General features: G+C 39.0%; 1 protein-coding gene across 19 annotated transcripts in view; it reads right to left on the reverse strand.

Annotated features, from left to right (window-relative positions):
- Positions 1-19,038, reverse strand: part of DTNA (dystrobrevin alpha) — a 280,503-nt gene that overhangs the window by 77,947 nt on the left and 183,518 nt on the right. For all 19 annotated transcript variants that reach the window (XM_057698679.1, XM_057698696.1, XM_057698692.1 and 16 more), the window contains one exon: positions 4,230-4,315. In XM_057698679.1, the coding sequence (XP_057554662.1) occupies positions 4,230-4,315 (86 nt within the window). The remainder of the gene's footprint in view (positions 1-4,229; positions 4,316-19,038) is intronic.

Here is a 19,038-nt window from a genome sequence, read left to right on the forward strand (position 1 = left end):
AGAGGGCTATTTGAAGTATTAAACTAGTTACTAGATGAAAAGCACTCAGATGTATGCTCGGCACCTAGTATACAGTACAGAAATGCCATCTATTTTTATTACTAACTTTATATCACACTTTTCTGCCATTTACCTTGTGTGTTGAGACTCTGCCTCCCCAATAGGATTGCTCTATAAGGTTCCAAATCACATTCTAAATTACCTTTGTGTTTCCTACAGCACCTTACAGTGATACTTTAGAAGAAATTACATTCATTGATTTATGAAACTAAAATTAACTTGGCCCCTAACAAACGTGAAATTGTGCTCACCTATGGATATACAGAAAAATTAGGACATAGTTCTTTTCCTCTGGGAGGTCCTGGTCTATTGGGGATGACAGAGATGTGCTTAATTACATCCTGGATGACAGGACATCATACACATTGACAAGGTGTTGTGAGTACAGGGACAGTGGGGTGTACAGGGTGCAGCAGGGGCTCAGAGAGAGGGTTCCCAGAGGGAGGAGTGAGTCAGGGAAGATGTCCTTACAGAGGGGACTTCTAGGCCGAGTATAAAGGACAATTAGTGATGAGGGAGATACTGAAGAATTAAAGGCAGGCCAGTGAGTTAGAAATATTACCCTGGAGGTAGGCTTGGAGGCAGAACAACTTGTTCAGTAATAGAAACAGGAAATACAAGGTGTTTGCTATAACGCTAGTCTTTTAAACAAAACAAGCCCTCCCCAGAAGCTTTAGAATAGCACCTGACCTTCCAGGCTTATGGCACTAGATTCAGAATTCCTTAAGATCCTTAACAGGCTATAATCAGACCAAGAACAATTTGACAGAAACAGAGTATATTATATTACGTCAATGTACGTATAGGTTGCTGTGTCCCAAGCCTGCAGGGGGCGCTCTCACACTCTCTGCTGCCTGGGGGTACCTGATGAACACCCTGCATATTGGTCCCTGGTGGACCTGAGTACTGTAAATTGGGTGCAACATGGGGGTTGTTGTCCCATTTAATGCATTTAAAAGCAGCTTTTAAAACCCAGCTTTAAAATTTCTAATTTTTTGCTTTTTAAAATTTCTAAATTATTTTCAGTCAAATACTCTTGCCCTGTGTTCTCCAACATGAAGAGGCTAGCTGGAATGAACTCAATCTCTTTCATCTCTATGCACAAAAAATAGAAAAACTGCCAAACAAGCACAGTTGGCATGTTGGCTTAAAGTGAATTAGAATTTAAAGAAAGAAAATCCCAGGACATTCCATATCCTTTCATTTTATTTTTCTTATTAAAGCAATGCTTATTATAAAATCATTACTCTGCCTGTTTTATGATTAAATGCAAGCCAATGAAAGAAGACTACAGAAAACCCACGTTTCTGCTCACCAAGAGTCAACCATGGCTGTCTGTGGGTGGATTTGCTCATATTTGCTCATTCAGTCAATGATTATCACTGAAATATTGGTGACTAAGGATATTCATTTCTGATTAATTAGCATTTTGGAGAGGTTCTTCCAACCAAAGTGCTTTTAGCTAAATTGTTTTTGGCCAAATTGCTTTCAACTGACTTACCTGGAAACCATTAAAACTACCTCCTTGGGATTAATTATTCAAAGAGTGACTCTTCAGTCAGAGAACCGGGGCACATTCAGGTCCACTGCTCTGCCAGAAGGCATCGTGATGTGTCGTGATCACACTGTCTGTTTTTCTACGGGATTCGTGACACTCTGAAGCTAATTTCTGCAGACTGGAGAACACATTTCCCTTCCAGTGGGACTTGTGCATCTGTGACTTCTTTCACTGAGCTGCAGAGGGTTGACTTTGGCCACTGGAGACTATACATGCTTTGCTCACTGATCGTGGGTATTTGGTGAATGATGGGATGGGTGAGGAAACAGCACTGGAGCCGTTCCATTGTTTACTTTGAACTCCCGGACTTGAGAGAAAACTCAGGGATTCGACAATGGGTAAAGATTTGCTAAAACACTTAGTTAAATCCTGAGTTTTGTAACTGTGCCGATGTTGTTTGTTGCTTATCTAACAACCATTCCCTTCATCTTTACTGGTCCCAAATTTCTTCCTGGGTTATGGGAAAGCAGCAGCCCTTCTCATCCAAGGAGGTGAGAATCACTGGAAGACTCCATGACCACCATGGGCATCCCTTTCCCATCAGCAATGACTGATGTAGTCATTGGTCAGTGATACCAGCCTGGCCATGAGACATAAGGGTTGGGGGCCTCCGGAGTGGGTGTAACTCCTGAAACTGCTGTAACCCCGTTTACCCTCAGGAGAAGGATAAGATCTGACACAGAGGAAAGCTGAGTAGAAAGATGGAGAGCACCTGGGCCCTTAATGGCCTAGTATTTACCTGGTTCGTGAGAGGCCCTGAGGAATTCTGAAGCGCACAAAACTGATTTTCTCAGTTTTCCTTAAACTTATTTCATTAAGGGACACTTTCTTCCGAGTACCTAACTTTGAATAAGTATTTGGAAAGTTTTGTAAGATTTAAAAAAACCTTTACCTACTGTCCTCAGCATAAGTGACCCAATGGTGACATGAGATCAGTAGGCGAGGCCCTCAGGAGTTTTTTCTGCCCTGGTTCATTTTGCTAAACTTTCTCTTCCCAGCCTAACCCTGGAGGAAATGCCTTAGGAATGACTCTAAGTTATTATTATTTTTAAAAGGACATTGTTTCTTCCACCTTCTAATTTCACTGTTAACCTCAATCAAGTACTGAAGTAGATATTTTTAAAGTTTTTACATTTTTCAGGCTGACTGAAGAGAAACTAAACTAGACCTCCTAGGGTCTGCTTGGGCTTCTCTGAATCCTGACTGCACCTGGCTGGTCCATGAAAGGAGGTTCCTGGGAATGAGGGATGATGTGTGGTTACATGGAGCTTCCCTTATCTACTGCTCCAATGAGGTAACTCTTCTTGGAGCATGTCTGGGGAAATTCCAAAGGAATAAAGGTTTTTTTCCCCTCTGTATCTTTCTGTATTCTTCCTCCGTTGGTGCATCAAGAAGCATGAGATTATATTCAGCAGCTGACAGGCAGCCGGTGACAAAAGAGCCTAGAGGCTGTGAGTCACAGATGCCTGCAGCCAGCAGGGACCCTACCGGTATCTAACGAAATCCCCAAATTTAGGATGGAGAAGGAAGCTGAGGAGTAACGAAGTGAAGTGACTTCCACAGAATAACTCAGCAAAGTAGTCACACAGCTGGGCCTGCAACCTGGGACTCCCAGTTTCCACAACAGTGCTCTTTATCATACGGCGTTATAACTCAGACTCAAAATATTTAGGGGAAGGGAGAGGGTTACATGGCAATTTTTCTTCAAAACAGCCACATATACATAATTTTAAACTAGTTAGAAATGAAAATTCTTGCCCGCTATACCCCCACTCTAGGCCTACTGAGTCAGAAATTCTGGAAATGAGATCCAGAAATCTATTTTTTAAAAAGCCCTCCAGGTGATTCCATACATACTAAAATTTGAAAATCACTGGCGTACGGGGAAAAGTCAGGGTTCGATTTCTGACACCATCTGTAATTAACTCTCTAAGTCTCAGCTTCTTTATCTAAAATATGCAAACAAACCAAAAGAACTCTCACTGCTTTGTTGGTTTAAAAACTACCACATTTAGTGACAAAATGTACACAAAAGGCCCATAATCACTCAATGCACTTTAGCTATCATGTCTTTATTGGCATCAGTTAATTCTCAGTCTATAGTTTCTGTATGTAATTCCTATGCCTACACCATGGCAATGTCCACTTCGGAAACTTTGGAGTGTCCAGTGATTTGAACAGCATTGGCTGAGAAGAATGAGGAAGTGTGCTGGGATCTTTGGCTTGAGATGATCGCAAAAGGGAAGGTTGCCCAACATGAACTTCATCTCCCTATGGTGATGGACTTAAGCCTGTGAGGCAGTTCAGTACAATGAATGTGAAAGAATGTATAGCTTACTTCAGTATCATGAACAGTCTAACTGGTGACCCTTAACAGGTTATAAAAAATAATAATCCATATGTACAAGGAAAACATTCATTTCATTGGCATTTATCTAATATGGAAATATTTATAGGACAAAATCCAAAGACCAATGAAGATTATATTTCAAACAACTCTCATAGAATCAGGAAAGCCATAAATGGTCAGGGGGATCTGGCAGGAAGGGGGTAGAGGAAAACACCGTATATGGGAGGGGTAAGCAAAACAGAGATGCAGAGAATAACTTACATCTTAATTTGTCCATGATCTTCCCGCCACACAATGTGGCTAAAGCCATTTTGACAGCAAATACTGAAATTTTACCATGGCCTTCCCTGTTTAATGATAACAGAAAAAAGAGAGATGTCATTTGAAGAACTTCCAATAATGCAATTGACATTTTCTATTCTGTAGAAATCATAGGACCTTAGAGCTGTATGCATTATGTGAACATATCCATTTTAAAAAAGGTTATGAATACAATTCAACACATTTCTGAAAAACTGTCTATTTGATGTTTTCTTTTTCCAAGAGATAGCAGAATCTTTAAGTTATTCTTTGTATATGCCCCTTGCTCAAAGCATGGACTGGTAGCCAAATACGTGCTACTTAACTGGGGATGAAAGTTACAGAACATTCTCACGTTGGGTTTCATAAAATAATTTTATGCATGTTGATGCCACAGTCTCTATAATTTATTTAAACAAGGGTACAGAAAAGTCTTTTTTTCTCGTCAGATAATTCTTGAATTTCAAAGTAAATACAGAGACTTTTACATGACACCATTTTTTCAACCATCATTTCTTACAAATAAGCCAACTGTCCTTATGTGATACATTTACTTTTCAAAGGGAGTTGATAGCTTAAAGGGGAAAAAGTAAGAGCTCTTTTGAATAGGTCTCCTAACTAAATGACACCAGAGCTGCCAAATCTTCCTTGATTCAAGAAGTATAACTAACTTGTCCTTCACAAAGTGTGATATAGATGGCATACTATAAGATGTAGAAAATTTAAGCTATATGATTTTTCCAGCTGGAATAAACTGTTTATTCTTATATCCTTGGGACCAAAAAGTATATCATATTAGTAATTCATTTCTTGGGTAGTTGTTAGTCTTAAGAATGATCAAAAGAGTTATTTAAAATAATAATGTGGCTGAAAGGTAAGCAGAGTCTGTATTGACAAGGGTTTAGTATAGAGAATAAATACTTTATATGAATAAGATTCATATAGCTGACATATTAGAAGAATAAGACATAAATTATCGTGTCTTTGTTCCTTACTAGACTCCAGAGAGGGATCATTTGTTATTCATCTTTATTGTGTCATTCTTAGCATAGTACCTGAAATACAGCCAGCCAGAATGCAAAACTGACTCAATCCTATGCTAGTGACTCCCCTGTTTATATTTCTAAGCCTAAGCACCAGACTGCCTTAATTATATACTGGAAATCTTCACTTGGCTATCCTGTATCAAAGCAAGTATGTTCAAAGTAGAACTCAGTATCTTTCCAAAGCCCTCCCATAATAATCCGACCAAATTAACTACTAACCTGCTCTTCCTCCTACAGTCCCTCTTGGGGTTGTCAGAATCACCATGTATATAGTTACCCAGAAATGAATTCTGGGGAAGGGGTCACCCTTGACTTCTTGCTCTCCCTTAATGCATTACCACCCCAATAAATGTTTGAGGGACTCAGATATAACCACTTCCTTCTTTCCCTTTTGACTGCTATGGCTTCCAACAGCTCTTGTTTTAACACTGTAATAACTTCTTAAATGACTTCTCTGCTTGCACATTCATATCACAGATTTGACCATATTACGGTCTGAACCCTGTATTCAAGTTTCTGCACCTGTGGATTTAACCAACCATGGGTGAATATAGTGGGTGTCTGTAAGAGACTTGAGCATTCTCAGATTTTGGTATCAGCAGGGGTTCCTGGAACCAACCCCCTGTGGATACTGAGGGAAAATGTATTTCATTATGTAAAACCTTGTTGCCAAGAAAGTGGGACTAGATGGTGGAGTAGGAGGACATGCTCTCACTCCCTCCTGTGAGAGCACCAGAATCACAACTAACTGCTGAACAATCATTGACGGGAAGACACTGGAACTCACCAAAAAAGATACCCTACACCCAAAGACAAAGGAGAAGCCACAATGAGATGGTAGGAGGGGCACAATCATGATAAAATCAAATTCCATAATCACTAGGTGGGAGACTCACAAACTGGAGAACAATTATACCACAGAAGTCCACCCACTAGAGTGAGGGTTCTGAGTCCTATGTCAGGCTTCCCAACCTGGGGGTCCAGCAATGGGAGGAGGAATCCCTAGAGAATCAGACTTTGAAGACCAGTGGGATTTGACTGCAGGACTTCCACAGGACTGGTGGAAACAGAGACTACAGTCTTGGAGGGCACACACAAAGTAGTGTGTGCACCAGGACCCAGAGGGAAGGAGTAGTGACCCCACAGGAGACTAAACCAGACCTACCTGCTAGTGTTGGAGGGTCTCTTGCAGAGGCAGGATGTGGCTCACCACAGGGATGTGGCTCACCACAGGGATAAGAACACTGGTGGCAGAAGTTCTGGAAAGTACTCATTGGTGTGGCCCTCCTGAATCTGCCATTAGCTCCACCAAAAAGCCTGTAAGCACCAGTGCTGGGTAGCCTCAGGCCAAACAATGAACAGGGAGGGAACTCAGCCCCACCCACCAGCAGACAAGAGGATTAAAGTTTTACTGAGTTCTGCCCACCAGAGCAACATCCAGCTCTACCCACCACCAGTCCCTCCTATCAAGAACTATGCACAAGCCTCTCAGAGAGGCTCATCCACCAGAGGGCATAAAGCAGTAGCAAGAAGAACTATAATCCTGCAGCCTGTGGAATGAAAACCATAACCACAGAAAGATAGACAAAATGAAAAGACAGAGGACTTTGTACCAGATGAAGGAACATGATAAAACCCCAGGAAAACAACTAAATGAAGTGGAGAAAGGCAATCTTCCAGAAAAAGAATTCAGAATAATGATGATCCAGGACCTTGGAAGAAGAATGGAGAAGATGCAAGAAATTTTTAACAAAGAATTAAAGAACAAGAAGAATAATTAAAGAACAAACAAATATGAACAACACAATAACTGAAGTGAAAAATACACTAGAAGAAATCAATAGCAGAATAACTGAGGCAGAAGAACGGATATGTACCCAGAAGACAGAATGGTGGAAATCACTGCCATGGAACAGAATAAAGAAAAAAGAATGAAAAGAAATGAAGACAGCCTAAAAGACCTCTGGGACAACATTAAACACACCAACAATCGCATTATAAGGGTCCCAGAAGGAGAAGAGAGAGAGAAAGGACCTGAGAAAATATTGGAAGAGATTATAGTCGAAAACTCCCCTAACATGGGAAAGGAAATAGCTACCCAAGTTCAGGAAGTGCAGAGAGTCCCAGGCAGAATAAACCCAAGGAGAAACATGCCAAGACACATAATAATCAAATTGACAAAAATTAAAGACAAAGAAAAATTATTAAAGCAACAAGGGAAAAATGATAAATAACATACAAGGGAACTCCTATGAGGTTAACAGCAGAAACTGTGAAAGCCAGAAGGGAGTGGCATGATATATTAAAGTGATGAAAGGGAAGAACTTACAACCAAGAATACTCTACCCATCAAGGATCTCATTCAGATTTGACTGAGAAATCAAAAGCTTTACAGACAAGCAAAAGCTAAGAGAATTCAGCATCACCAAATCAGCCCTACAACAAATGCTAAAGGAACTTCTGTAAGTGGGAAACACAACAGTAGAAAAGAACCTACAAAAACAAACCCAAAATAATTAACAAAATGGTAATAGGAACATACATATCGATAGTTACCTTGAATGTAACTGGATTAAGTGCTCCAACCAAAAGACACAGACTGGCTGAATGGATACAAAAACAGGACCCATATATATATGCTGTCTACAAGAGACCCAATTCAGACCTAGGGACACATACAGACTGAAAGTGAGGGGATGGAAAAAGATATTCCATGCAAATGGAAATCAAAAGAAAGCTGGAGTAGCAACACTTATATCAGATAAAATAGACTTTAAAATAAAGAATGTTGCAAGAGACAAGGAACAACATTACATAATGATCAAGGGATCAATCCAAGAAGATATAACAACTATAAATATATATGCACCCAACATTGGAGCACCTCAATACATAAGGTAAATGCTAACAACTATAAAAGAGGAAATTGACAGTAACACAATAATAGTGAGGGAGTTAACACCCCACTTACACCAATGGACAGATCATCCAGACGGAAAATTAATAAGCAAACACAAGCTTTAAATGACACACTAGACCAGAGAGATTTAATTGGTATTTATAGGACATTCCATCTGAGAGCAGCAGTGCACTTCTCAAGTGCACTTGGAACATTCTCCAGGGTAGATCACATCTTGGGTCACAAATCAAGCCTCGGTAAATTTAAGAAAACTGAAATCATATCAAGCATCTTTTCTGACTACAATGCTATGATATTAGAAATCAATTACAGGAGAAAAAAACTAAAAAACACAAACACATGGAGGCTAAACAACACGCTACTAAATAACCAAGAGATCACTGAAGAAATCAAAGAGGAAATCAAAAAATATCTAGAGACAAATGACAATGAAAACACAGTGATCCAAAACCTATGGGATGCAACTAAAGCAGTTTCAAATAAATAAATAAATAAATAAATAAATAAATAAATAAATAAATAAAGTTTTGGCTGCGTTGGGTCTTCGTTGCTGCACACAGGCTTTCTCTAGTTGTGGTGAGCGGGGGCTACTCTTCATTGTGGTGTGCTGGATGCTCACGGTGGCTTCTCTTGTTGTGGAGTATAGGCCCTAGGCACAAAGGCTTTAGTAGTTGTGGCACATGGGCTCAGTAGTTGTGGCTCACGGGCTTAGTTATTCCACAGCATGTGGAATCTTCCCGGACCAGGGATCGAACCCATGTCTCCTGCATTGGCAGGTGGATTCTTAACCACTATGCCACTAGGGAAGTTCCAAAAGCAGTTTTAAGAGGGAAGTTTACAGCAATACAATCCTACCTCAAAAAACAAGAAAAATCCCAAATAAATAATCTAAGCTTACACCTAAAGCAACTAGAGAAAGAACAAACAAAACCTAAAGTTAGCAGAAGGAAAGAACTCATAAAGATCAGAACAGAAATAAATGAAATAGAAATAAAGAAAACAATAGCAAAGATCAATAAAACTAAAAGCTGATTCTTTGAGAAGATACACAAAATTGATAAACCTTTAGCCAGACTTATCAAGAAAAAGAGAGTGAGAATGCAAATCAATAAAATTAGAAATAAAACAGGAGAAGTTACAATGAACATCACAGAAATAAAAAACATCATAAGAGACTACTACAAGCAATTAATTATATGCCAATAAAATGGACAACCTGAAAGAAATGGACAGATTCTTAGAAAGGTATAACCTTCCAAGATTGAATCAGGAAGAAATAGAAAATATGAACAGAGCAATCACAAGTAATGATATTGAACCTGTGATTAAAAATCTTCCAACAAACAAAAGTCCAGGACTAGATGGCGTCACAGGTGAATTCTATCAAACATTTGGAGAAAAGCTAAAACCCATCCTTCTCAAACTCTTCCAAAAAATTGCAGAGGAAGGAACACTCCCAAACTCATTCTATGAGGCCACCATCAATCACTCTGATACCAAAACCAGATAAAGGTATTACAAAAAAAAATTACAGACCAATATCACTGATGAACATAGATGCAAAAAACCTCCACAAAATACTAGCCAACAGAATCCAACAACACATAAAAAGGATCATAAACCATGATCAAGTGGGGTTTATCCCAGGGATGCAAGGATTCTTCAATATGCACAAATCAATGTGATACACCATATTAACAAATTGAAGAATAAAAACCATATGATCATCTCAATAGATGCAGAAAAAGCTTTTGACAAAATTCAACACGCATTTATGATAAAAACTCTCTAGAAAGTGGGCTTAGTGTGAACCTACCTCAATTTAGTTAAGGCCATATATGACAAACTCACTACAAACATCATTCTCAATGGTGAAAAACTGAAAGCATTCCTTCTAAGATCAGGAACAAGACAAGGATGTCTACTCTCTCCACTACTATTCAACATAGTTTTGGAAGTCCTTGCCACAGCAATCAGAGAAGAAAAAGAAAGAAAAGGAATCCAAATTGGAAAAGAAGAAATAAAACTGTCACTGTTTGAAGATGACATGATACTATACATAGAAAATCCTAAAGATGCCACCAGAAAACTACTAGAGGTAATCAATGAATTTGGTAAAGTTGCAGGATACAAAATGAACACACAGAAATCTCCTGCATTTCTATACACTAACAATGAAAGACCAAAAACAGAAATTAAGGAAACAATCCCATTCACCATTGCAACAAAAAGAATAAAATACCTAAGAATAAACCTAACTAAGGAGGTAAAAGAGCTGTACTCAGAAAACTATAAGACACTGATGAAAGAAATCAAAGATGACACAAACAGATGGAGAGATATACCATGTTCTTGGATTGGAAGAATCAATATTGTGGAAATGACTATACAACCCAAAGCAATCTACAGATTCAATGCAATCCCTATCAAATTACCAATGGCATTTTTCACAGGACTAGAACAAAAAATCCTAAAATTTGTTTGCAGACACAAAAAACTCCAAATAGCCAAAGCAATCTTGAGAAAAAAAACAGAGCTGGAGGAATTAGACTCCCTGACTTTAGACTATACTATAAAGCTACAGTAATCAAGACAATATGGTACTGGCACAAAAACAGAAATATACATCAATGGAATAGGATAGAAAGCCCAGAGACAAACCCACACCCCTATGGTCAACTAATCTATGACAAAGGGGCAAGGAAATACAGTGGAGAAAAGACAGCCTCTTCAATAAGTGGTGCTGGGAAAACTGGACAGCTACACGTAAAACAATGAAATTAGAACACTCCCTAACACCATACACAAAAATAAACTCCAAATGGATTAAGGACCGAAATGTAAGGTCAGACACTATAAACATCCTCAAGGAAAACACAGGACGAACACTCTTTGACATAAATCACAGAAAGCTTTTTTGACCCACCTCCTAGAGTAATGGAAATAAAAACAAAAATAAATAAGTGGGACCTAATGAAACTTCAAAGCTTTTGCACAGCAAAGGAAACTATAAACAAGACAAAAAGACAACCCGCAGAATGGGAGAAAATATTTGCAAATGAATCAACAGACAAAGGATTAATCTCCAAAATACATAAACAGTTTATGCAGCTCAATATCAAAAAAACAAACAACCCAAGCAAAAAGTGGGCAGAAGACCTAAATAGGCATTTCTCCAAAGAAGGCATACAGATGGCCAAGAGGCACATGAAAAGCTGCTTAACATAACTAATTATTAGAGAAATGCAAATCAAAAGTACAATGAGGTATCATCTCACACCGGTTAGAATGGGCATCATCAGAAAATCTACAAACAGTAAATGTTGGAGAGGGTGTGGAGAAGAGGGAACGCTCTTGCACTGTTGGTGGGAATGTAAATTGATACAGCCACTATGGAGAACAGTATGGAGGTTCCTTAAAAAACTAAAAGTGGAATTACCATATGACCCAGCAATCCCATTACTGGGCATACACCCAAAGAACACCATAATTCAAAAAGACACATGCACCCCAATGTTCACTGCAGCACTATTTACAATAGCCAGGTCATGGAAGCAACCTAAATATCCATCAACAGATGAATGGATACAAAGGAGATGGTACATATATACAATGGAATATTACTCATCCATAAAAAGGAACAAAATTGGGTCATCTGTAGAGACATGGATGGACCTAGAGACTGTCGTGCAGAGTGAAGTAAGTCAGAAAGAGAAAAACAAATATTGTATATTAATGCATATATGCGGAATCTAGAAAAATGGTACAGATCCACTGGTTTGCAAGGCAGAAACAGAGACACAGATGTAGAGGAGAAATGTATGGACACCAAGGGGGGGAAGTGGGGTGGCGGGGGGAGACTTGGGGTGGGATGACTTAAGAGATTAGGATTGCCATATATACATCACTAATAAGAAAAAATATATCAAATTGTACACTGTAAATATATGCAGTTTATTGTAAAACAAACAAAGAAACCAAACCTTGTTGCTTCTGTTTGCCCACAGGATGTAGTTCTAACCTTATCTGTTTTCTCCAGTCTCATTTGCTACCATTTCTGTTGCCCTCCACACCACAGTGCCCTGTTCAATGCCCTTCCTCTTCCCACCAGGGTCTGCCCAGGACTCTCCCACCCATTCATCAAATCTCAGCTCAATATCATCATTCACTCTGCTCTGAAAACAGTTCTTCCCCAGATGTGGAGGTAATCGCTCTCCCCTTCACTTTACCTATTATTTGGCACCTGTCCTGCACCTATCACTTAGTGACCTTGATTTGTTTATTTACGTGTCTACATGTATTTCAACTCCATGGGGGCAGAAATTATGTCCTCTCAATTAGTTGAATTCCCAGTGCCTCACATTTTGTCTCACACAGCATTAGAGAACAATAAATTATTTAATTAATGACTATTAATCATTATAATAGGTGCCCTAGAATTTTGATTAAGTTGTTCACTAATTTTAGAGCAGGTAGCTGTAAAAAAAATGCAATGATTTTGTAAAAACCACCTCATTCAAAATTATTCCATATCCCCTGCACTCCCAATTGCACAGATAACTGGAAGTATTAACAATTTTATTTTAGGAAGTAATTAGCTTCTTTTCCTAAGCTGAAACATGGTTCAAATAATACCGGGAGAGTCTACAAAGTGGGGAAGAATATTAGTACTATAGTGATAAAGTAGTCTTCAAAATGCAGAGAAATTGAAGAGTATTACATGTGAGACCACAAGAGCAAATACAGTTTCTTTCAATGAGTCAGAGAGAAGAATTTAACTCAAGAAAGAGGATAGACCATAGATGATGCTGGGACAGAGAGCTCTCCAGAGGATGAAATGATGATAGCACACGGGCGAATTCTTAAACCTTAGCGTTTAATGATGAAGGTCCTAGGGAGATCACCAGTCCTGTATTGTTCCTGGAAATACAAGATTAACGCTATTAAATTCAACAGTGGTTTTATCAGAGCTATTTTGCCAAATTGACATAATAAATCTAGATAAATCACCCAGTGGAGGGCGGCTCAATGAGAGTTTTGCAGGAACTCAAGGGTGAAATTAGGCCACTGGAATTTATTGGTATGTAAGCTACTATACCAGATTGCAAATGTGACCCCTGTCACAAAGAAGGATTCAGGGGTATGCAAGAATGTAGATCGCGGCTAGCATGCCAATACCAGGTGAGTTCAGAACTTGCTCAGTCCTGGCACTGGATAAACCTTTAAGGAGTTTAATGAGTGAATGGAGATGGAGATGACGGACTTGGCTATGGAGAACAGAGGCACCAACGAGGTAAATAACAAAGGGATCCTTTTAAAGAACATTTTCAGTTGATATAACACGATGAAGAAAAGGGGTGGAATGAGAAAGACTTTCTAAAAGTCTTTGACAAGGTTCCATGCCAAAGACCATTACCTAAAGTCACTTGGGATCAGGGGTCCCTATATTTTTGTAAAAAAAGAATTGGCATTGACACAGGAAGCAAAAAGTAGGGAGAACTTGACACATCCCAAATGGAGAACGTAAGCGCTCCTCTCATTAGGAATCTTCCTTAGTTGGGGCAGTTTGACCCATGAACAGCCAGTGAAATCCCTTCAGTGGCTAAGAAGTGAAAACTCAAGCTCTTGAGGATGGATAAGAGGCAGCTCCCAGGAGTCCTGGGCAAACAAGCAGGAAAGCAGCATATTGTTCCAAAGTGAGTTCTGTACACACAACGCCTCTAGGAGGAACGTGCTTAAATGGCACCTATGCTGGCTGTTGGCCACAACTCAGGAAGTAGACCTGCCAGAGTGTGCTGAGGATGAAAAACTTAGATTGTTCCTAATGCTGCAGGGCAAATGATGCTCCAAGAGGAGCACTAGAAAAAGTCTACACACTTGTCTTGCTTTTATGAAAAGCTATAGCAGCAGTACACCTTCAATTTCATGTGTAGTTCAGATTGCCACCTAGAGAAAGAAACAACAGATGCCATATGATCCAGCAATGATACAAATGCACTTACTTACAAAACAGAAACAGACTCACAGACAAAGAAAACAAACGTATGGGCATATATCCCTGGGCATATATCCGGCAAAACTCTAATTTGAGAAGATACATGCACCCCAATGTTCACAGCAGTACTATTCACAACAGCCAAGACATGGAGTCAACATAAATGTCCTTTGACAGATGAATGGATAAAGAAGATGTGGTACATATATACAGTGGAATATTAGCCATAAAAAAGAACAAAATAATGCCATGTGCAGCAACATGGATGGACCTAGAGATCATCATACTAAGTGAAGTCAGAAAAAGACAAATACCATATGACATCAATTCTATGTGGAATCTAAAAAAATGATACAAATGAACTTACAAAACAGAAATAGACTCACAGGAATAGAAAACAAACTTATGGTTACCAAAGGGGAAAGGAGATGGGGGAGGGGTACATTAGGAGTTTGGGATTAGCAGATACAGACTACTATATATAAAATAGACAAACAAGGACCTACTGTATAGCACAGGGAACTATATTCAATATCTTGTGATAAAACATATGGAAAAGAACATGAAAAAGAAATATATATATTCTTTATATATATAAATATAAAGCATATATTTATATGTAAATATAAATATATATATAAATATTAAAAATACAAGTATAAAACTGAATCACTTTCCTGTACACCAGAAATTAACATAACATTGTAAATCAACTATACTTCAATAAAAAAATAAATTAAAAAAAAAAGAAAGAGGCAACAGAGCCAAACATGTCTGAGAGTACTGTGTACAGTGTATACTGGATATAGCATACAGTGTAGCCATTAGAATCACTGACTTTTAGGGCTGGAGTGGGCCTTAGATTCAGTCATCAATGACATGACCACATAAGCTTTTCTTTGTGAATGAAAACTGCTAATGTAAGCGGTACAGTAAAAACTTTAAAATGTTTACTACCAGCCTATCATTTATTTAAAAAATTATTTTACTTTTTTTTTTCAAAAGTATAAAGAATTATTTTATTCAAGTTTAAAGCTTTCAGTATTTTTCTGACTCTTAAAACCTGGAGAAAACTATTAAATCCTAGTGTTTTTAGTGTACATGTAAGAATACATATGTGATATATAGTGTATACATATTTTCTTAGAGAAAAAGGATTTAAAAGTGATGGAGAAAGAAATTAAAATTAGGTATGAAGTGAAGTGGTTTTGGATCCTTGGGAAATAGTGTAACAAGGCAGCTGCTGAAGTCTAGATCAGTTATTATTTCTCCTCAATCCAGTGGATGTAGAACACAGACCAGGGAGAAGAGGGGAGAAAGACACCAACTGATTCTCCTTTGCCCCCTTTGGGCAATCAGACATCTTTACTTGCTGTATTGTTTACAGTTGCCTTCCAACTATATGGTGAAGATGCAAAACACATGTAGAGGGCCTTATATAGATGTGACCTAGAGATTTGCAAAACTCCTCAATCGCCAGTGCTTTTGTACCATTCATATTAGAAATATAGCCAGGGATGAAGATAATTCCTGGACTCTTGCCTTTTAGCCTCTTATAAGCCAGGTTTGGAAGGTCTGGTCGACTAAGGAAAGAGACTGATGTCTTTTGTCTGCAAGCTGGGAGCCACCGTGGCGCCTGCTCGGCCTTCGGTGCAAGTAACGTGCTGAGATCACGGTGGAAGCTGAAGGAGACGGCCGCCCAGCCCCATCTGCGACAAGGTACCCAAGCGGCCACGGCCGCCAAGCCCACCCCCGCCATCTTCCCAGCCTCATTTTACTTTTAAAGCAAAAAAATACTTTTACTTATTTTAATGCTTTCTTTTTCAATGTAGAGGGAGAACACAATGTATATACATACGAGGGTGAGTCAAAAATTATCTGCACACAGCTGCAGAATTTATTTTAATTAACTTTTAGAAAATAAATTACATCATTTTCAACATAATCTCCTTGCTTTTCAATTCACTTTGTCCATCTGTCAACAAGCTTTCGTATTCCCTCATTTAAAACTGTTTTAGGCTGAGCTGCGAGCCATGAATGCACCACTGTCTTCACTTCATCAGAAGTGAATCTTTGTCCTGGTGGGACTGGTTTCAGGGGACCAAACAGGTGAAAGTACGATGGAGCGAGATCAGGACTATAGGGAGGATGCTTTAACACCTCAAAACGAAGTTTTTGCATTGTGTCAACAGTGTGAGCAGAAGTGTGCAGACGTGTATTGTCATGCAAGATCATAATGCCCTTGGATAGAAGTCCTCTGTGTTTAATACGAAGTTTAGGCTTCAGCTCTTCAATAAACAAATCACTGTAACAAGCACTGTTGATTGCTGAACCTTTTTCCTGATAATGTTCTAATACTGGCCCTTGAGAATCCCAGAAAACTGTAAGCATCAATTTTCCAGCTGATGGTTGACTTTTGGACTTTTTCTTGGTTGGTGATTGAGGATGTTTCCGTTCCATACTCTGCTGTTTACTCTCAGGCTTATAGTGACGAATCTCATCACCATTAATGATTCTCTTTAAGAAATTTTCACCTTCCTTAGAGTATCGGTCCAAATTTTGTTTGCAGATATCCAAACGCTTTTGTTTATGCTCGTCCCATCTCACAGAAAATTTTCAAATCCTCAGTCTGTTGTGGATTACTTCATTTTGAGGAGGTAAAGCATCCTTCTTATAGTCCTGATCTTGCTCCATTGGACTTTCACCTGTTTCGTCCCCTGAAAGCAGTCCCACCAGGACGAAGATTCACTTCTGATGAAGAAGTGAAGACAGTGGTGCATTCAAGGCTTGCAGCTCAGCCTAAAACATATTTTAATGAGGGAATATGAAAGCTTGTTGACAGATGGGCAAAGTGAATTGAAAAGCAAGGAGATTATGTTGAAAAATGGTGTATTTGTCTTTTCTAAAAGTTAATTAAAATAAATTCTACAGTCAGAGTGCAGATAATTTTTGACTCACCCTCGTATTTTACTCACTCCCCCCGCACTATTTGTTTTTTGGCATCATGAAATAGATTCTATTTTAAAGCCAATTATCCTGAAGCTTTGCCTCTGCAAATTTTACTTTCCTGTTCTAGCTTGACATCAAAAAATATCCAATTAAATTGTTATCTTGGTATTTAATTAACATCTAAAAGGATACTTAAGGAAACCAGCAAATTATCAAACGTAGAAACTAAAATTGCCTCACCAATCAATGTTTCTTTAAATTGTTTATTCCCCCTTTTCCTTTGTTTGCTCATTCTGAAAAATTTCAAATTTTCCTAAGGGACACCTGATTGAAAATGGAAAAAGGAAAGCACTTATCCTTTGGTTAAAATATATACATGGAGATTAGTAGAGCGTGTGTCTTAAAAACATGCATTAATTCAAAGTTTGACTCATAATTGAAAATGAATAACTGCTTTCCGCTGGGCTTTTTCCATGACTACGCAGAGAGACAGAGGAGCTTCTTTTAACTAAGAAGATACTACTTTTAGGGAAAAGCTGCCTGAAAGGAAAATCTACTTTTGACAAGAAGAAAAACAACAAATAGATATCGAGAGGTCTGAGATGGTGGGCCAAAGTTGAAACTGTAAAAATTTAGTAAACAGAAACCTCGAAGATAATAAATAGTCAGGAGACGAACAGGGGGAGCTCTCCCATCTGTGACGATAACAGAGCCCAATAGGAAGAAGAAAGACTCTTCCTCCTTCCTGGAAAGGATTCAGCCAGTGAAGGGGCATGGACTCTGTTCACCATAGCCATCCCACCTTCCTCGCCTCTCTGTAAAAGGGCTCTCCTTCCCTTGCCCTGCGCGGGCTCCCCAGGGTGGCAGACCCCGAATCACAATTCCTTGTTGATCCGGAATAAACCTTTTTTTTCCTCTTTCTTTCTTTCTGGAGAAGTAACTGGTCGTCTGTTTGTTTCAGGTCAACAGAACAGAATATAAAATTTCTTCTAGTCCCCAAGACAGTTTCATGTTTGAAATTACAGAATCCCATGACAAATTTCAAGTCCCTGAAAGTGAGATTGAATTCTGACTGACTCTTTTTTGAACAGGCTCAAGGAATTATTCCTCTATTTAAGAATAGCCAAACCAGAAGCTCTTCTTTTACCAACGTATTTTACCAAAGCATTTGGTAAGCATGTATGATAAGCAAAGGTCCGGCACTCACACTTCAGTTTCTCACACACGCTGGTGGCTTCATTCACTGAGAGCATTGCTGCCTCCTCTGTCTCCCACAACATGCCTCGTCATAACATGTTTCTCTATCTGGGAATTGCTTTCTTCATACGGATCATGCATGTATGAACGCAGTAAGTATTTACTAGCAATGCCTCAGAGGCTGAGACTATAAAGATGAATACGGCGTGGCTCCTTCCCTCCATTTTCTCATCATCTACTGGAGTGAAACAGTCAAAAACAGTTAGTTTTTTTTTAAATTGGGGTATAGTTGTTTTACAATGTTGCGTTCGTTTCTACTGTACAAAGAACTGGAGTTCCCTGTGCTATACAGCACGTTTCACTAGCAAAGCTAGTTAATTTTTTAAAAAATTTATTTATTTTTTATGTTATGTTATTTTTTTTTTTTTTTTAATTTGTTGGCTGCATTGGGTCTCCTTTGCTGTGCGTGGGCTTTCTCTAGTTGCAGGAGGGGGGCCATGCTACTCTTCACTGCAGTGTGCAGGCTTCTTATTGCAGTGGCTTCTCTTGTTGAGGAGCACGGGCTCTAGGCGCCCGGCTTCAGCAGTTGTGGCACGTGGGCTCAGTAGTTGTGGTGCCTGGGCTTAGTTGCTCTGTGGCATGGCAGGCAGATTCTTAACCACC

The sequence above is a fragment of the Hippopotamus amphibius genome, chromosome 11 (genome assembly GCF_030028045.1).
Source record: "Hippopotamus amphibius kiboko isolate mHipAmp2 chromosome 11, mHipAmp2.hap2, whole genome shotgun sequence".
Classification (NCBI taxonomy): domain Eukaryota; kingdom Metazoa; phylum Chordata; class Mammalia; order Artiodactyla; family Hippopotamidae; genus Hippopotamus; species Hippopotamus amphibius.